The 19137-nt window shown below is 60.7% G+C and overlaps 6 protein-coding genes across 6 annotated transcripts; 5 read left to right on the top strand and 1 right to left on the bottom strand.

Moving 5' to 3' along the window:
- Nucleotides 1–75: 75 nt before the first annotated feature.
- EHS24_008841 (uncharacterized protein) lies at nt 76–2327 on the top strand (the record flags this gene model as incomplete). The annotated part of the gene is made up of 4 exons (XM_028624143.1): nt 76–745; nt 803–925; nt 1007–1109; nt 1163–2327. The coding sequence occupies 4 exons, from the start codon at nt 76–78 to the stop codon at nt 2325–2327; spliced, it is 2061 nt and encodes a 686-aa protein (XP_028475215.1).
- A 729-nt stretch (nt 2328–3056) lies between these two features.
- EHS24_008842 (uncharacterized protein) lies at nt 3057–4168 on the top strand (the record flags this gene model as incomplete). The annotated part of the gene is made up of 3 exons (XM_028624144.1): nt 3057–3068; nt 3114–3184; nt 4069–4168. The coding sequence occupies 3 exons, from the start codon at nt 3057–3059 to the stop codon at nt 4166–4168; spliced, it is 183 nt and encodes a 60-aa protein (XP_028475216.1).
- Nucleotides 4169–7199: 3031 nt separating this feature from the next.
- On the top strand, nt 7200–9153 carry EHS24_008843 (uncharacterized protein; the record flags this gene model as incomplete). Its single annotated transcript, XM_028624145.1, has 4 exons — nt 7200–7290; nt 7802–7883; nt 8049–8157; nt 8641–9153. 4 exons carry the CDS (start codon nt 7200–7202, stop codon nt 9151–9153), a joined length of 795 nt encoding a protein of 264 aa, XP_028475217.1.
- Nucleotides 9154–10079: 926 nt separating this feature from the next.
- EHS24_008844 (uncharacterized protein) lies at nt 10080–13310 on the top strand (the record flags this gene model as incomplete). Its single annotated transcript, XM_028624146.1, has 1 exon — nt 10080–13310. One exon carries the CDS (start codon nt 10080–10082, stop codon nt 13308–13310), a length of 3231 nt encoding a protein of 1076 aa, XP_028475218.1.
- Nucleotides 13311–13690: 380 nt separating this feature from the next.
- EHS24_008845 (uncharacterized protein) lies at nt 13691–16571 on the bottom strand (the record flags this gene model as incomplete). The annotated part of the gene is made up of 3 exons (XM_028624147.1): nt 13691–16102; nt 16153–16455; nt 16494–16571. The coding sequence occupies 3 exons, from the start codon at nt 16569–16571 to the stop codon at nt 13691–13693; spliced, it is 2793 nt and encodes a 930-aa protein (XP_028475219.1).
- Nucleotides 16572–17180: 609 nt separating this feature from the next.
- On the top strand, nt 17181–19078 carry EHS24_008846 (uncharacterized protein; the record flags this gene model as incomplete). Its single annotated transcript, XM_028624148.1, has 2 exons — nt 17181–17657; nt 17705–19078. The coding sequence occupies 2 exons, from the start codon at nt 17181–17183 to the stop codon at nt 19076–19078; spliced, it is 1851 nt and encodes a 616-aa protein (XP_028475220.1).
- Between the last annotated feature and the right edge of the window lie 59 nt (nt 19079–19137).

Below are 19137 nucleotides of genomic sequence, written 5' to 3' on the forward strand. Positions count from 1 at the left end.
TTGCCGTCCCCTCCGGTTGTTGATGTCCCTTCTCGCCCAGCGATCCAGCGACAACAAACACCACACCTTGACACCATGGGGCCGACACGCACACTCGAGTTTGTCCTCTACGACGCAAAGCGTCAGGCATACACCGGAGACCACGCAAAGCGCGTCGTCATGACCGCTCGCTCCCCTTCCCCAGTGTCCTCACCCGCTCCCAAAGCCGCCGTAAAGCGCGTCGCGCCCACACGCGTCTCCATCTCCGCCTCGGCAGCGGCGCCCTCGGCCCAGACCCAGGACAATATCTCAGATGAGGCCAGTGGGAGCAGCAGCATGCTGCCCCCCTCACCCAAGGGAACGAGCGCGACGAGCGTCAGCGCAGGCAGCGCCAACGCAACTGTGAACGGCACCGCCGCGACCACCCCGTCGAGGAAGGGCAAGGAGCGCGAGGTGAACACCCCCGGAACAACGCCTGTTGCGAACGGCCATGCCAACGGCCACGCCAACGGCGTGAATGGTACACCCAACGGCACGCCCAAGTCCAACGCCGCTGCTACTCCCAAGACTACCCCAAAGACAGCGTCGGCCGCCATGCCCAAGAAGGGCGAGCTGGACATGACCTGGCCCGAGCCGTTTGCAAGTGCCAAGCGTGCCGCGGGACTGTATAATGGCTCAATGGCGTGCTACACCAACGCGACCTTGCAGGTGTTGCTACACACCCCGCCATTGCTGCGTGTGGCTGTCGGCCACAACCCGGGTGACTGTGAGTCAAGCTGGTGGAAAGCCTCTCAGCGCGACGTCAGCTGACACTTGGGTTCAGGTCTCCTCGCTGCCAGGAGCAAGTTCTGCATGCTCTGTGCGATCCGCAAGATTGCCACCACGGAGCACTTTGCCGGCCAGAAGAGAGCGTACCGCCCTCTGGCAGTTCACAACAATCTTGGACGTGAGTGTCGGTGATTTGACACATTGATTTTTTCAATTTGTTTCTTTTTCGGGTTGTCAACACGGCTGACTTGTTTTGCAGAAATCAAGAAAGGCTTCTCGAAGAACCGTCAAGAGGACGCGCACGAGTTCTTCCGCTTTGTCACTGATGCGCTCCAGAACACCGAGTTGGCTGGCAAGCCGAAGTGAGTCGACGACCCTTCCCTCCTCAGTGTACATCTCGACTGACAAAATTCAGGGACTACCCCGAGAAGGAAAAGCTCAAGACATGGGTGTACAAGATGTGGGGCGGCCGCCTGCGCTCTCGCGTGCTCTGCTTGACGTGCCGCAAGCCGTCAGACACGTTCGACTCTGTTCTCGACTTGTCGCTCGACGTTCCGGCCCGCTCCAAGACCATTGACGACCTGTTCAAGGGATTGGTTCACGAGGACCGTCTGGACGGCGACAACAAGTACAATTGTGAAAACTGCAAGAAGAAGTCTGCTGCTACCAAGGCGATGCGTATCGCCGAGGCTCCCCCAGTCCTCACTCTTCACTTGAAGAGGTTTGGCTTCTCATTCCAGAACCCTGGCCGCATGACAAAGGTCAACAACCTCATCGATTACCCCCAAACCTTGGACATTGCGCCGTACATGACCGAGGGCCGCCATGACGGTACCCAGTACCGCCTCTTTGCGGTCACTTGCCACCACGGAACGTCGCTGCACTACGGCCATTACACGAGCTATGTCCTCGGCCCCTCGGGATCGTGGTACAGCGCAGATGACGAGGACGTGTCTCCCGTCAAGCTCAGTACGGTTCTGCACGACCGCTCGGCCTATTTGCTCAGCTACATGCGCGTACCCCGTGGCGAAAAGCTGCCCAACGGCACTCCTTCTGCTGCAAGCCGCGCCGACGCCACCGCCGCGTCGTCCAGCACCGAAGTCTCCCCGGCTGGTCCCGCCGCCAAGCGCAGGCGCGGAGAGGAGAGCGTGCAATCGTCGCCGAACAAGAAGAACGGTCGTCCTCCACTCGCAGCAGCGTACGGCTCCAACAAGGCTAACGGTGACTCGCCGGCACTTGCTCGCCTCGTGAACCAGTATGCCTCGGACGACTCGGACGAGGACGCGCTGCCTGCCCCCCATGCCATTCGCGGCGACGCATTCGCCTCTCCCATCTCCCGCCCGTCCCACCCGTCCCCCGGAGCAGCATTAAAGGGCAAGCACCACCGCGTTAACCACAAGCACGGAATTGCGGGCCATGGCGGTGGCAAGCACGGTGGTGGTGGTGGCAAGCAAGGCAAGCGCGGCGCGCCGATGCCGTTTGCAGCTGGTTCGCTGAAGAGCAACATGCGGGGCAATGGTGGCGGTGGTGGAGGCAGGAAGAAGGGCATGAAGAAGGCTATGAGGGGTAGGAACCACTAGATGGTTTCTGGTCACTTCTGGCCTTGGCTTTTGGATCGAGAGTGGAGAGGAGGGAGGGATCATTGCATGGAGGAGAGGGTACAGAGGTCACATTTCCATTTTTTTCACATTCGCTCCCATATCCTGTCCGATATCTTTTGTCACCTGCGGCGGACGCAGACAAACAGACAGACAATCACAGTACAACGACACCAGCAAACACAAACACAACATCACCTTCACTGCTGCATTACAGCAGTATGCATTTTCATCCACCTTTTGCACCCTCGTGGCAGCTACGTGATTCTGACGGCGTGTATACAAGGGAAACGAACAATCGCTGTATGTGATGGAGCGAGTGGAGGGTGCTCCACTGATCACACGTGCATCAGAGAAAGAGCGTCGATAAGAGACTGCGGGCAAGACGGACCCATATGGCGCGAACGAGTGAACAATGGCAAGTGATGAGAATAAAGGCGTGGTTCCAATGCGTAACGAGGCCTGCCCCCACCGATCCATCGAAAGGGAAGGCACCATTCCGCATCCACCGTAAGGACGCGAGCTTACTCAAGTGCAAAAGCTAACTCGGGCTTGGCCTCTGTGTGGCGGCCGTCGTCGAGTGGTCACAGGATCACAAGACATATAAGTAGCCCCCCAGGACATTTTTGGCTTTTACCCACACCATCACCACCCACCATCCGCCACCCTTGCTACATACCACCACCCTCCGTCACATCCACGCCAGCTACCATGACCCCAGTCGTACGTATGACTGGGATGATGGAGGGTGCTGACACATCGTCCCAGAACATGAGCGGATGGGTTCCCCCTCGCCCCGCCACGCCGTACCCGCACCCTCAGCCCAAGCCCCAGCCCAAGTGAGTCCGAGTCCGAACCCGACTCCTACTCCCCACCCCATCACTGAACGGTGACGAGCCCCCTGAGACATTGTGACTGACTATAAAACCAGCGGTACACGCTGATGGAGGCTGTGCACAATGTCACAGGCTCTGCGCAGACTGTACTGTAGCTGGAGGCCGCGGCGGGACTTGTTGTAGAAGAGGTAAAACGATCTCGTCAGTGGGTATGATGTAGTGGTGGCGGCAGAGTGTTGGATGCGAGATCGTGATTTGCTCTGTGAGCAAGATGGTTGTGATCTGCTATAGTACAACAGGTAGTCGAGCGATGGTCGAGGAATGAATGTCACAGCTTCAGCCCTCACTACTCCTTGCCATCAACGAACTACCGAGGAACAGGCCATCAACCAACTCCTCGCGCATGAATGCCACTAGGCTCCGGCCGGTGGCCAATGGAGGAATACCCCGTTGTCGCAGTATGAGAACCGACAACTCGTTCTCAGAACCCAAGAAGCAAGCCAACAGCACGCACAGAGTACACATCAGTTGACTCACTCACTCACAATCGCACCGTTGCATGGGATCTGGGGTGGCGCCTGGGCCGGACCATGCCCACCAGTCCCCCTCCCCGAGTCTCAAATCACATCACCATTCACACATCAAGCGTCAGCGCATCAGGTGCGAGACGTTGAGTCAACATCGTGCAGAGGTGGTTATATACGCCAATGGCGCCAGAGAATCGGTTGTATTCCCAGTACGACGTTTGTCTCTGTCGTTCGCCTCTTCGCCACCCGTCCGTCGGTAGCACCTCACCCGCACCCTCTCGAACCGACGCCACAAGTGAGTCCCAAATGCCAGCCATGCACGACGCACTGTATGTTATGTGCTCACTGGCAAGTGCCCAGCGCCCCCATCCCCATCCCGCCCCGCCCTATGCCCACGCCTATCCCGGACTCGCCCCCGCGCAAGCCCACGAGGTTCCCCCAGGCCGAGGCGGCTGAGTGAGATCAATGGTTGTAGCCTCTATCTGGTTTGATAACACACGAGGGTTTGTCTCAGAATGCAGTGGACGAGAGAGAGAGAGAGAGAGAGAGAGAGAGAGAGCGATGGATTCATGAACCGTCCTCATGTCATGATGAACGAGGGGGGAGTGATCGGCAAGGTGATTGAAAAATAACCGAAAACACTTCGAAAATGAGACACACGTCCTGCATCCTGGGGGCTCCAAATCCTTTTGTCTTTTTTTTCGCACGTCTCATGTCTCATACCGCAGTGTATCTTTGGGTTCCGCACTTGACCCCTCTGGGCGTTGGGTGGCCACTGCGCACACGCTCTCTATGTATGTGTAGGTGCAGGAGGCAGCATGCCGAGCGAACCGAGCGTGGCACCTGCCACCCCATTCCTCGACTACAGTGTGCTATTGGCATCACGTGTGCGTCATCACAAGCTCGCAAGCATGGGCGCCTGCTTTGATGCAATCAGTTGATGGATGTATTAGCAAGCATGTAAGCATGACCGCTGCTGAAATGCCTGGTGCACCTTTGCCATACAGTCACCCCCTCCTCAGCCCCTCACCACCACAGGTTGTGCTCACAGACAGCTCAAAACACAGGCAGGCCTATCTGGACCGGAAGAGCTGATGGGTTCCGGCGCCATCCCACCCCCACTTTCCAACCCTTCGTCCCTGCCCGGCGCCTCGTGGACGTCCCCCGTGTGGCGGCGTCGGCGTCGGCGTCGGCTTGTAGGGACACGGCAGTGGCGTGGGATGCGGAGGTGGAGGTGGCGGCGGAGGTGCGGGGACGAGAGGTTTTTTTGGGATAGGAGGAGCTGCGGGGGTGCGAATGTTGCATATGCAGAGGTTTGCGCTCGTAGACGGGGTGTACATGAGGCTGCTGGTGGAGATAATGGAGATAGGTGGTGCTTGGCAGGGGCTGCGCAGCGGACATGAGAGGGAGAACAATAACGTTCATCCACTGCTGCTTGGTTGCTCGCACCAACGTAACGACATCTGCGGCCAACAGGATGAACCAAAGTCTCTTCTTGTTTCATTGCGACGTCTAATAGGCCATGCACCTGTGGTGGTGGAGGCTGTGTGTTGAAACAGTTGAAACACTCGACATTTCAAGGCCCTAGGATTGACCACCTGGTCTTCGGCATCGAGGAACAAGGGCCATTCCTGAAAAGAGTGCGTGAGGTGTGGATGTGGCGACTTTTGCGCGATACTGTTGGAACTCCTTAGCGGCCAGCGGGCTAGTGGCCTGCGGTCACCTGGAGATGCTTTTGCCACGCGCCTGGAGTCGGCGGAGAGCTCCGCGGAGAGATTCAGACTCCCAGAAACGTCCAAATTTCCAGGGTTGCGACGACTCCAGGCGCAGAGGCAGTCACCCAACGCCTAGACTTGGCGCCACTTCTCATCGCCTGCAGGTGACAACAGACCAGAGATCCAGTGATTGCTTTCTTTCGTTGAGCATTGGCGCATTGGACTGCCTGATGGACCACTGTACCGCTCACGGCGGCCGTGTACTCGTCCAGACCACCTCACTGCCAGCCTCAAGCCGCGCCACCAGACAGCGACGCTGCCAACCAAACCCTACTTTTTGCCTCGCGCAGACTGGAACCCTCACTGTGAAGGGAGGTAGTACCACTCTCGTGGGTGTAGTCTGTGCAGTCTGTGCGCATGCACAGTTGGTTGTGCGCCAGCCACGCTACATTCCGTGAGCCACCGGGCGAGACCCTCGTTAGCCCCGGTAAGACGCTTCTGCAGCTTCGTTGGGGAGAAGAAACTCTGGTTGTGCTCCAAGAGGGTCGACGCGTACATCCACAGCGTTGATGTCTGACACGCGTAAGGCGATTCATTATCGTATCGCGCTGTGTCCGGCTACTGTCGCATCAAAGACGCCGGAGGATGGTTGCCACGGCACGGCACACCCATCACCCTGCACACCGCTGTAGGCACAACACCAGAAAACTCGACAGGATGCATGTGAGCAGACCGCGGGCCGGCCCCGCTATTGCGGACCTTGAAAGACAAGACAGCCATGCAGGTGAGGGGAACAGGCATGTGGGGGTGATGACGTCCTCCTCTGCCACCATACGCCACCACCAAAGGGAAAGCTTCTGGGACCTGTCAGTGTGTGGTCCCCCGTTTGTGGCCCGCGTCTGGAGGTGGTGTCCCGTCACTTCCGCACAACGTACACAGCTTGTATGCATGTAGGGGGGGGGGGGGGGGGGGGCACCCTTGCATATGCGTGAGCAGAGCCGCAAACCGTGTATGCAGACGGTGGGGTTGACCATGTGGGGGGCGAGCAATAAGTGGAAAAAAGGGCCGGGGCTGCAGAAGGGATGGAAGGGACCGAGGCCACGGAAAACTGGAGATGAAAAGGGAAACGACCTGTCGACGCGGTGCGAACGACCGCTGCGCGGCTGAAATTAGGCAGCGTGTGGGTCAGACATCAGCCCAGTCAGCCCGATTGCCCAGCAGAGTAGCCATGCTGGCCTCGTGAGTGGTGCGCGCAATGGGGTGCAGGTACAGGTGTGGAAGCTGGCCGGGGTGCTGGGCGTCTGGCGTTGGGCGTTTGGCGTTCTGCTAGTCGCTGACGCCCAGAAGGGCCATCGAGTCGTCGCCACCTTGAAGCAGCGTCTGTCGCTGTAGCCCCGCGTTGGAACAGGACAGAGTCCTAGAGTCCTAGATGCCCAGGTCGGGGGTATGCAGTGACTGGAAGCTGCCGAGACAGAGAGCGCGCTCGCGCGCGCGCCGGAAACGCCACAACCAGCGCCTGCAGGTCGACATGGACCGTCGTACCCGCTGGCCGCTGTGGGTATGCGGGGGGGGGGGGGGGGGGGGGGGAGATGCCATCGAACCTGTATGGTACCCGCAGTCTCGTGCGTTCATAACAGACGACCTGCCCCGTGTGGTGTCATTTTATCGACCTGTCCTGTGTTGCCGTGCTCAACTCTCGCTCTGTCTCTCCTTTACACACACACACACATACTCTCTCTTTTCTTTCTTTCCAAAACACCACCACGCATAACTTCAATGTCGTCAATGCTCAAGCGTCTCGCCAACAGACCCGGCAACTCGTCCAAGACGACGCCCTTCGAGCCAGAGCCAGAGAAGCGGCCTACTCGTGAGTGACTTTCTGCCCACCTCGTACCAGCAAGCCAGCGCACGACGTTGGAACGTTGGATACACACCCCGCTGGCCAGTGTCGATAAGTGCACGACTGTCACGGCGGCTCGCCGGCCGGCAAGTTCACGCCAGCATTCCTCGGAACACCCGGAGACATGCGGCGTTGCTGGCCGCCTCGACGTCTGAGCGTAGCCGGACCCTTCAGCGCGGTCCTGTTTTGTGGCAGGCGACAACCACGCCCACCGTGCGTTGCCCGTCTGAGCACGTTTGAGAACGAGAAGTCGAGCAGTGGCACGCAGAAGGAGAACGGTACCGCCCAGTTGCGAGATCCACGGGCGTGGGAATGCGTCATGTGCTGTATGGAGCAACGGGCGCCGTGTCCTTGTCCTCGTGGGCTTTGTCCGCTCTGACCTCTTGCGCTGTCTGTCACTATTCCCCCCTCCCTCTCCTCCATTCTACTTTGACATCAGCTTTCATACCCATTTCATCACCCTCTAACAACTCACCAGCCGCCAAAGCCATGCCTGGCGCCCTCATTCTCATCAACGGCTTCCCCGGCGTTGGCAAGCACACCGTTGCCCACGAGCTTGTGTAAGTTGGCCTGGAACTTGAAAAAGACAGGGCGCTGACTCTGTGTGTGTGTGTGTGTCATTTCTTTTCTTCTTCTCGTTCTCGTTCTCTTCGCCCTCGCCGCCCTATGATCAATACTCGCTGTCACTCCCACCACACCTCTTCGGCTGTCCGGTCGCACTACAGCAAGATCCTGCCCAACTGCAAGTTCTTCGACACCCGTTCCCTCCTCTCTGCGGCTTCGCAGCTCTACCAGTCGGACGACCCAGCTCACGGCCATCTGCGCAAGAACCTCGTGAGTGGCACGAACCCACAATTCCCCTTCCCAACTTGGAGACGCGCGGATCCGACGATCCCTTTGTCCCGCCTCCTTTCCTCTGTGGAGCAAGGAAACAAACGGTGCCATTCGTGACCCGCTTGTCGTTCTCAGCTTGCAATGTGATGTGCCCCCCTGTCCCCACCGATCCACCAGGTGTGAGCGACCAGGCCAGCAGCCTGTGCATTTCGGGGCTTGGAATGCTGCGAGGTGGTTTCGCGACTGTGGACCGGCCATGTGCCACACCGATGCCGTTTGGCCCATGCGTCCGTGTGTCCGTGTGTCGTGCGGCCGCTGGGCCTCTCCGCACGGTGTTACGGCGGTAGCCGCTGGCCAGCTGCTCGCAGAATGTTCTGCCTGCCCTTGGTTCGCGTCTGGCTTGGCTATTCTCGGCATGGTGTCTTCTTTGGACGGCGGTTCACTCTGTCTGTGTTGTGGCACTGGTAACTGACGTTGCTACAGAAACACGCAATCTTCGAGTCCATTGCGCGCAACTACTCGGTCTCGTCGCCGACGGGCCCCACGCCACCAACCTATGTGCTCACCGACTTTTTGTCCGTCGCCGCTCGCCCAACCGACTTGGCTATCATGCACGAATTCATCGCTTTCGCTCGACGTTCCGGATTTGCTTTCATCCACGTCATCCTCTCTGCATCGCAGGACGAGAATGTCCGTCGTCTAACCGACCCCGCGCGCGAAGAGGCTCGTGCCAAGGGCGCTCTCACGATCTCGACGGACCCAAGCGCGTTGATCCAGACGCGTATGGAGGAGGAGATCGGACACATTGCCCCCGTCAGCGGTCTTTGTGGCGAGTACGAGCTGGACACTACGCGGATGGACGCCAGGACGACGGCCGGTGTGCTGGGCGAGTACTGCCTGGACACGCTGAGAAGCGAGGGCTGGTGGCTGCAGCTCCAGTCCGCTACGGCTGGTCACAAGAGCGCGGCTGTCACTGCTGGTACCGGTCGCAAGTGAGCCGTGACAGTCAGCGACGGCATGCGGGCCGTGGCGTGAAAACGACAAAGGGGAGCCGGAGGGAGCATACGACAACGACGCGGATATCCGCAACACCACACCACACACACACACACACGCAGACTAATTTCATGTACCCATTTGGCGTAGAAACATGTACATTACCTTTCACGAGAGCAGGATCTTGAGCACAGTGCAGAACTTCACAGATCACACTCCACACATGATCCACGAGCCATGAGGCAGGTAGGTATAACCGAGGTACCCCTGCGTAGCAAGTGGGAGGGTGGGACTCCTGCATCTGATAACCCTCGAACCTCGCTTGTCCAGAACACCTGGTCGCTGGTTGTCGACCACCTGGGCCTGCGCAGGCACACCCAGAGGCCATGAGCAGCCTCCAAACTGCACACCAAGGTGCCATGCTACGGCCCCTATGGCCTATGGGCTGCACATGACACACCGTTTTCCGGCCGTCCCGGCCCCCCTCCTGCGCAACGCCATAGCCGCCATTCAGCGGATCAGCGGCAATTCAACGGCTGCTGTGGCCACAAGCAAGACCACAGACACGGGAGAGCCATGTCACGCGCAGGCCCAATGTCTCGGACTGGTGGAATAAGAAACCTTAAAGCAGTGTTTTGCTCTATGGTGACTGATTTTTATTAATCCAATTAGAAAATGTTTGCGGCTATTATTCCCCCTTTTGACAAATTCGCGTCTGGCACCCCCCCCAAACTCTAAACGGGGGCCAGACAGAGAAACACAACACGCGTCTGGCGTCTGCCGTCCGTGTTTGCGTTGTTGGTTTCTTTCAATCCATCCCACCCCTATCACCCTGCCGCCGACGCCGCCTGCGCCTGTCACGCTCCCCACCACCGACGACGACTAGCGCGACTCGCTGGGCAGGTCAACAACAACAACAAGCAACAATGTCAGCCCAACACACTCCTTCACCCTCTTCTTCTACCACCCGTCGCTCCCAGCGCTGGTCAATTCACGCTCTCCAAGACCTCGACGGCCTTGCATTCCACAGCACGACTCCTTCTCCGGCCCGGCATAACGGCGACCCCTCCGACATTCCCACACCACCGCCGCCCAGCCAACGGTCCGTCAACAACAGAAGCCACAGGCGCACATCGAGCAGCTCGTTACCTCGCTCACTCCGACGCATCACTTCCACCAGCGCATTGTTGCAACCCCCTTCCTCCTATTCACCATCCGTTGCGGCACCACCGTCCTCCTCCCTCCGCAACCTGCCGCGCACCCCTGCGTTTGAGCGCGCCTACGCCTTTTTTGAAAACCGCGGCTGGGACAGTGATCGCGACCTCGCCTTCACCGCCGCCGCCGCCGCTGCCGAGCCGACATCCAAGAGGATCGTCTCGCGCTCGTCGACGCTCTCGCTATCGTCTCGCGCTCGAGACCAGCAGGAGGAAGCACCCCAACACCAGCCATCACCGTCGCAGGACCGTGGCCACAGTGGGGACAGAGCAGGAGCAGACCGCGACTTTCTTACCTGGCACAGCATGGGTGAGCAACCCTTGCATTCACCAACCGTGCGACCTGCACCTGTGCACCAGAGCTACGACCGCGAACACCGTACCGCCGGCGACAGACATAGCGGCGAATACAACAATTCGCCCTCGCCAAACAAGGAATCGAGATCGTTTCAACACGCACGAGGCTGGGTGCGCACCCCTCGAGCGACGGCAGCGGCGGCGACCACATCCACCTCGCCGACGGCATTGACGCACTCGCGCACACCACACAAAGAACGCATGTTCCGCGACGAGCGAGCGTTCCCGGCACGCTCGCCTGCAGCGTTTATGGACCGCCTTTTCATCCAGGAGGAATCCGGCGAGAAGCCTTCCTCCACTTCCCACGCACAACAACGCCATGTGCGCCGCCCGTCGTCCCAAACATTGCTGAACGTGTCCATGCTTGACGCATCGTTCCAGGCCGCGTCTATCGGCGACAGGACGTATGATGCCCTCGAGGTCGCTGTCGAAAGCAACCGCGAACGTCGGAGGAGCATGGGACTGACTCTCCGCCCTGCAAACACTGCTTCTGCGCGGCCGTCGTCCCCATCCAGCACGGGCAGCAGCACGTTGAGCGTGTCCACCCCGCCTTCCTCTACATCCGACTCGTTGCTGTCGCCCGTCGTCCCAATGAGCAAGCGCCGGCCATCATGCACCAACCTCACCGCAAAGCTCGAAGCCGCACAGCAGGAAGAGGAAGTGCTGCAAGACGAAAACCGCTTCCTCGCCGCAGCACCGAGCCATCGTACCCCTGCGCGCCGTTCCCCACTGCGCCACCAGGCAACCACAAACTTTGTTGGCGAGGCTCCGCGCCGCCAACAGTCGGCCATCTTTGAACCAAACGCCAGTGTTGGGGTGCTCCTCGACTCGGAGAGCTTCCAGCTCACCCCGCCATCCTCGGCCCGCACTCCAGCCCCGTCGCGTACGCAGGCAGCGTCCACCCCGTCGGCGGCTACCGCGTTCACTCCCCACCGTCGCCACCCCGTTTCATCACACCGTACAACACACGCCGCCGACGTCACTGTTGACATCGCTACGCTTCTTGGTCGCGGGGCAAGCAGGCCCAAGCGCGCCAGTGGTACCGAAGAGAGCTTCCTCGTCGGCGCAGGGGCCCAGGGCCTTCAGCTCGCCGACCTCTCGGATGCGGAAGGAGACGACACCATCGTAGAAGAACCTATCGTCCCTGCATCTCTTCGTCCTTCTCGTCAAGTGTCATCCACCGGCGGTATGAGCAGGTCGGCTACGCTCGCGCACATCGACACACGGGGGTTGCCCGTTGCAGGCAGCGGCAGCCTCACTAGTGGTGGTGGTCTTCCTCGCTCCGACTCGACGCGTACCATCACCCGGTCGGATTCGACCCGTACCATCCAGCGCTCCGATTCGACGCGCACCATCCAGCGTTCAGACTCGACGCGTGCCATCCAGCGATCGGACTCGACCCGTGGCAGCGGCCTCACGCGCGTGGGTTCGTCACGCGTGCCCGGGTCCATGTCGAGCCGCGCTCTTCCTTCCTCGGCATCGACGCGGTTTGTGTCATCCCACCTCGCCCGAGAGGCGCACGCGAGCACCACCCCGCGCCGTGTTGCTGTGGACCGCCCAGACGTTCCCCTCTCCATGCGTCGTACCCCCGCGACTCAGTCTCGGCCAGGCAGCTCTGTCCCCGCCCCATCCTCGGAGGACAGATGGGCCGACGCGGTCGAACGCTTCCCAGCACCGATCCTGACCCCGGCGACCCACACTCCCGCTGCAGAACGCCGCATGCCCACGTCCGTCTCGTCGCGCCGCATCTCGGTCGCCGCCACCGGGTCGACTCTGCCGCGCAGTGGCTCGACACGCGCGCTCGAACGTACCTCAACTCTGCCTCGGTCGGGATCGACACGCAACGCTGTGGCCACGGAACAACAATCCCGCTCGACGCTCCCCCGATCTGGCTCAGGCAGGGACCTGACGCGCGGCGACAGTGCTGCATCGTCATACTCTGAGACCCCCGGCTCGGGTATGACGCGCACATCTTCAATGAAGCGCCTCGACACGCGCCGCACTTCACTGGCGCCAACACCACGCCAGCCGGTCGCCGAGACTCAAAGACAGTCCATGTCCCTTGCTCCGACTACCGCTACAGCTTCGCGCCAGACTCTCCCAGCGCCGACCCCGCGTCGCTCCCTCGCGCCTACCGCGTCTTTGGGACACAGGACGGTCACAAAGGTCTCGTCCCGCCCCTCCCTCGCGCCGCGCACAAGGGCCCTCGCCGAGGCCACGCCGACAGCCACCAACATTGCCTCCCGGCGCACGCCTTCGACTCCTGGTGCCGGTGTCGCCCTCGCCCGTACGAAGCTGTCCTCGCCCCCACCACCCGACCACGCTGCCGCGCGACGTGCCGGCCCCACCGCCGCAGTGGGATCCGCCGCTGCACGCCTCGAGGAAGCCAAGGCCCGCCTCGCTGGCGGGACGGGACTGGGTGGCGGTGCTGGCGGTGCTGCTGCTGCTGGTGCTGCCCCGAGAGAGAGCGCGATCGCGCAAGCGCGTATCGCGGCGCACAGGACCAGCAGCACTGTCTCTGGTCTTGCGGGGATTAGGCAGCGGATGGGTGCGATTGAGGCTGCGAGGGCTGCGAGGTACCAGTGAGCGTGCAGCGAGCCCACGCAAGTAAAGGAGGGAGGGAGGGAGGGGGGAGGGGAGAAGGGGGAGGAGAGGGCAGAAGAGGAGAAGGAGAGAAAGAGAGAAGGAGGAGTAGGTGACAAGAACCAGAACAAGGAGAAGACCGGAGTCGCGCAGAGCGCCACACATTCCCGACAAACACAAAAAGCATTGAAAGCAAGAAGACCAGAGAGAAAAAGACTGTTGTGAGGCGCAATTGTACAGTACCATGTTTCCACCCACCACCACCACCTCCCCCTCCCCCCCAAACCACCATCCAGCGTCCCAGCTGCCCACCATCCGGGTCTTCTGTATGCCTGCATGCAAATTCACTATGTTGGTGGTACAAACACAAATTTTCTAGAGTTTTAAATGACGTTGGTGCGCTCGGCTCGCGAGCTCGTGCTTGCCGACAACGGCGAGGGACCAGGAGAGCCGAACCCCACACGCTCGCCGTTGACTCCGCCGCCGCTAGTCATGCTGACAGGACTGCTTTGCAGAACGGCCTGTTGCTGTTGCTGTTGCTGTTGCTGAAGGGGCAACGGGGTGACGACAGACGGTTGGCTCGTAGCGTGCGGGGTCGGCACGTCGTCGCCATCGGTACTCTCCCCACCACCGGTGCCGACTCTGAGCAAATCGTCCAAGCCGCGCTCCACGACATCGAGCCACCGCCGCAGTCCATCGACTTGCATATCCAGCTCGGCGAGGGCCGCGGTCGTGTCGTCCACCCTCATCAGGTCGAGCGGGAACAGCGCCGCGCCTGGCTGACCGCCGTAGGTGTGCGAGTAGGTGTGGTTGTAAGTGTGCGCGTATGTCTGGCCATACGCTTGTGCCGGGATCTGGACGGGCGGGACGGGCGGAGGCACCTGGTGCGCGCCTGTAGGCGCTCCCGGTGTGGTGGGGAGGCCAGGTGAAGGGAGGAGGGCAGGTAGCGAGATGGAAGAAGTGTTGGGCGCGATGAGGGTGACCGGTGCACCGAGTGTGGCTGGTGGGGGAGCACCAAATGACGCCCCTGGGTAATTTGGCATTCCGTTCTGAGACGACAACAAGCTTGGACCGTGGGTCGTTCCTTCGCTTGGTGGCAGTGCGAGAGGGGAGGGGAGCGCGACGAATGGCTTTGGAGCGACAAGGGTCGATGGTGAGGGCGGCAACAGGTCGCTACTGTCGGGAACGGCCGGGGAGAGTTTGAGCAGGTCGCGCAAACCCATCCCCATTCCACCTAGCGCGGCGTCGTCGACGCGTGATCCGGACCGGGAACGCATCATGCCCACTCCCATGGCCGGTGGACGGCCAATACCGAGGGTTCCGGGTACACCGAGACCCTTTGGCGGCGAGTGGGGCGTGTCGGCATTCAAAGCCAACTGCTGAGCAGCAGCCTGCGTCGCTCGCCCTTCCATGACCGCCACGCTCGCCTGGCGCATCATTGGCGTGGTGGTGCGCGCAAACGGCGGGATTGGTGCACCCAGTGGGCTAAGTTCACCAGACTGCAGAGGTTGAGTTGAGGCCTGCATGAGCGGATACTGCGGCGCTGGCGGAGAGGGTTTGCCCGTCGTTGCTGCAGTCATGAGCGGGAACTGGAACCCGCGTAGCCCTGCAGCGTCGCCAGAGGGCTTACGCGCCTGCGGTCCTCCGAGCCCGAGGCCGATTCCTGGACCGCGGAGGTCCGTCGCCGATCGTGCGGTTGGTGCGGCCGTGAAGGTGTCAAGGGACTGTTTGGGCGGGACTTGAGGCAGGGGTAAACGCGCAAGAGGAGTTTGCTGCTGCGACTCTTCGCTACCCGATCCCACGGTGTTGGATGCGCTGGTGGTGCCTGCTGTGGGACGGAAGGGGTTGGTGACAATGAAGAGGTGGGAGGGTTTCCGCGACTGACGAACGGTGCCGCCTGTGTCCGACTTGTCATCTGGCAAGTCGATGGTGTCGATTGTGGGCTCGACAACAGGCTGAATGGAAGCTGGGGGAAGTGGAGGAGGAGGGGGTTGGTTGTAGCTGTGGAAAGGGTCCGAGTCGAGGCTGTCATCGTGGAAGAGGCGACGAAGGGACTCGGGCGGGGGCATCTTGGCAGTTGCTTCATCCTGGGGAGTGTCGGTAAGCATGCTCATACGTGAGCGAACCGTGAAGTTCCAATCATCACTCGAGACTGAGACAGAGTCGTCGTCGATTTGGGCGCCGACACCGGGGGCGAGGGACATGCGCTGTCCTCCTTGATCCTTCCACTGCTGGAACCGTGTGATCAACTCCGAGAGTGTCGTGAGCGGGGTCCTGGCGACGCCCTTCATCCACTTCATCTTGCTGAGCTCTTCTGCTGACAGGCGGTCCGAGGGCTCCTCGTTTAGACACGCAACCACAAAGTCACGCATGTCCTTGCTCCACGTTCCGCCCTCGAGGCGGGGGGCCCGCAGCTTCTTGTCACCGAGAATCTTGACGGCATGTGCCGCCGGTTGGCCACTCATTGGCGGCTCGCCGTGGGCCATCTCCAGTAAAGTGATTCCCAGAGACCAGATATCCGCCTTGACATCATACAGTCGTCCTTGGGTAACGACCTCGGGCGCCATCCAGTACGGTGTGCCCACAAACGTTGAACGCTTGGCACTTTGCGAAACGAGGAGTGCGGCGACACCAAAGTCGCACAGCAGGATACGCGGAGGTTGAGCCGTGAGTAGGATGTTGGCCGCTTTGATGTCACGATGAATGATGCCGTTTTTATGCAAGAACTGGAGAGCAACGAGCGTCTCGCGCATGATCAGGGCGATATGCAACTCCTTAAGAGGTTGCGCTCGCGACTGTGAATGGGCGTCAGCGGCCGTGTCTGTCTTTGCTTGGCTATACCCACCACAGTCCTAATACTGCCTCCGTCGGCATACTCCATAATAATCCACACTTTGGGGCCCTCCATCATACTCCCATAGTACTTGATGACATTGGGCATCGGTCCCGTCGTGCCCGGTCCCGCGCCACCGGTACCGGTAAAGCTATTCATGAGCTGTTGGAGGAGCGACACTTCCTTCTGGATATCGCTGACGTCGTCGTCCTCTGTATCGAGGTTGATAATCTTCAACGCTACGACGTGGTTTGTGGCCGTGTGTCGACCCTGGTACACTGCTCCGTAGGCTCCCTTTCCAACCATCTCGAGTTTCTGAAGACATCAGCGTGAGCCGAAAGGGGTGGGCTCACCTCGTAGATCTGGTCTGGCCGAGCATCTTTTGGCTGCCGCGCCACGGCGGCGAGGTATGCCGCTTCTGTGGAAACCATGGCTACTTCAAGCAGAGGCGGTCTGGCTGGGGCGTGATGTGGTCGTGCGACTGAGGTGTAGAACTTGTCGCCTGGAGGTGATCCGTGAGCCGAACAGGGTGCAGCCCCCCGTCTAGGGGAGCTGGGAGCGGGGTTGTCCTAGTGGACGAGGTATGCCGAGTGCCCACAATACGGACGGGATGGCCGCCTGCGTGTGAGGATGCTGTGGTCGTTGCAGGTGTGGGGTAGAGAGCGAGAGACAGAGAGGTGACAAGTGAAATGGGAGATGGGATGGCCGCGCACCAAAGACATGTCACCTCCTTAATGACGCCAGCCAGCCAGGAATCTATTACGTAAGGATAAGTTCAATTATGAACATGTTGCTAATACGCATTAGGAAACCGCTCATAACACGGATTTTATTGCTTTACGTAATCTTCTGTCAGCTCAAAAGTTGGGATCCTGCACGAGAGATGATCGACGAGCTCGACAACATTGGTGACATTGAACACTCTTCCACCGCTGCTGGCCACTGCGAAAACAGCCCGTCAGCGGTATCTCTATTCTCCACCAACCGTGTCCTTCTTCCGCTCGCTCCTGCGGGCCCTTCCATTCACCACTCCTCGCATCATGACCGTCACTCCACCCGCCCCCGCCGCAACTGCTGCGCCCGTTGCGGTTCCCCACGTCACTGAGGCCACCGATGCCGCGCCCGCTGCCGAGGCTTCCCTCCCGCCTACTGTCGTTCCCAAGCATGCCAAACTTGGTGGCTACGACCTGTACCGCTCAATTGGTTCCCCCAAGTACGTCGTCGCGCCCATGGTGGACGCGAGCGAGCTTCCGTGGCGCCTCCTGTCCAAGGCCCCCCTCGACCCCGAGCTCGCCGGGGAGCCCGAGACGATCACCGGCAGCACTGGTCGCACGTTTAAGCGTTACAAGGGTGGAGCGCATCTCTCGTATACGCCTATGATCCACGCGCGTGTTTTCAGCGAGTCGCGCGCTGCCTCGAGGGGTGGCGACCCCCAGTTCAACCTCACGTTCGGCGAGGAGGGCAGTGAGCAGACGCTGGCGGGTATCGAGGGTGGTGACAGGCCACTGTTTGTGCAAGTGAGTTTACTGGCCAACCATCTTCCCCCCTTTTTCTGACTGTCCAGTTCTGTGCAAACGACCCCGACGTCCTCCTCGCTGCCGCCAAGAAGGTCGAGGACCGCTGCGATGCGGTCGACATCAACTTCGGTTGCCCGCAGGGTATCGCTCGCAAGGGCCACTACGGATCGTTCCTCCAGGACGAGTGGGACCTGGTTGCCAAGCTCATCTCGACGCTGCACGAGAACTTGAAGTGCCCTGTGACCGCCAAGTTCCGCATCTTCCCCGAAGTGGAGAAGACTATTCGCTATGCCAAGATGATGGAGGCTGCCGGTGCCCAGATCCTCACCTGCCACGGCCGTACGCGCGACATGAAGGGCCAGTTTACCGGTCTCGCCGACTGGGAACAGATCAAGGCCGTCAAGGCTGCTGTCAACGTGCCTGTCTTCGCCAACGGCAACATTCTCTACCGCGAGGACGTTGACCGCTGTCTCGAGTTGACCGGCGTTGACGGTGTCATGACTGCCGAGGGCAACCTTTCCAACCCCGCGTTGTTCATGGATGCCGACAGCCCTCACGCTTTTACATCGTCAATTGCCCTTGCCAACCGCTACCTTGACATTGTCGATTCCCTCGAGTCGCCCACGTCGCCCAGTGCCATCAAGTCGCACATGTTCCGTGTCCTCCGCCCCATTCTGGACAAGCACGACGAGCTTCGGGTCCTCATCGGCAAGGTCGGTCTTGGCGAGCAGACGAAGCGTATTGCCCATTACCGCGAGTGTGTCAAGACCATTGCCAGCTACGTCCCCGACGCCGGCACCACCGTGGCCGCACCTCCCATTGACCCCGCCACTGGCTACCGCGAGCTCCCCATCTGGATTGCGCAGCCGTACATCCGTCCCACGCCCGTGTCGTCCGAAGTCGGCGGTGTGGCCGAGTTTGAGGGCGGCGTGGCTGCTACGGACGGCGACGCTAGCGCTGGCCCTTCCCGCGCCATGTCTCCGGCCCCGAACGCAAAGCTCCTGTCCAGCCAAGCAGCCCGTATGGCGATCACCAACTGCGCTGGTCCCGAGTGCAAGGATGCCGCTGCGTCGCGCTGCTCGTCGCGCGCGTGCCTCGTGCACTGCCGCCAGATCCGTGCCATTGAGGGCGGCATGGACCCCATCGAGGCGGCCGCTCAGGCCCTGGCTGGCGGTCTCGTCGGCGTCGGCTGCGAGGCCCACGAGTCCAAGGCGGCCGAGAGGAGCAAGCGCCGTAAAGAAAAGTATGCGTCACGCGAGGAGGCGCGCAAGGACAAGAGGAGGAAGTACCGCCAGCGCAGCAGGAGTCGCGAGAGGGAGCGTAAGGAGGCAGAGCAAGCGGAGGGAACGGCTGCGACCGAGGAGGTGCCTCACGTCGCCGCCGAGACGAACCCCGTCGAGGCCCAGGCGGCGACCGCCTAGACTCCCACGACACTCACCACTCCTGTGTAGAATGCCGAGCGTTGCTGTTCATAGAGAGA

Source organism: Apiotrichum porosum (genome assembly GCF_003942205.1).
Source record: "Apiotrichum porosum strain DSM 27194 chromosome Unknown scaffold_8, whole genome shotgun sequence".
In the NCBI taxonomy this organism is placed as follows: Eukaryota; Fungi; Basidiomycota; class Tremellomycetes; order Trichosporonales; family Trichosporonaceae; genus Apiotrichum; species Apiotrichum porosum.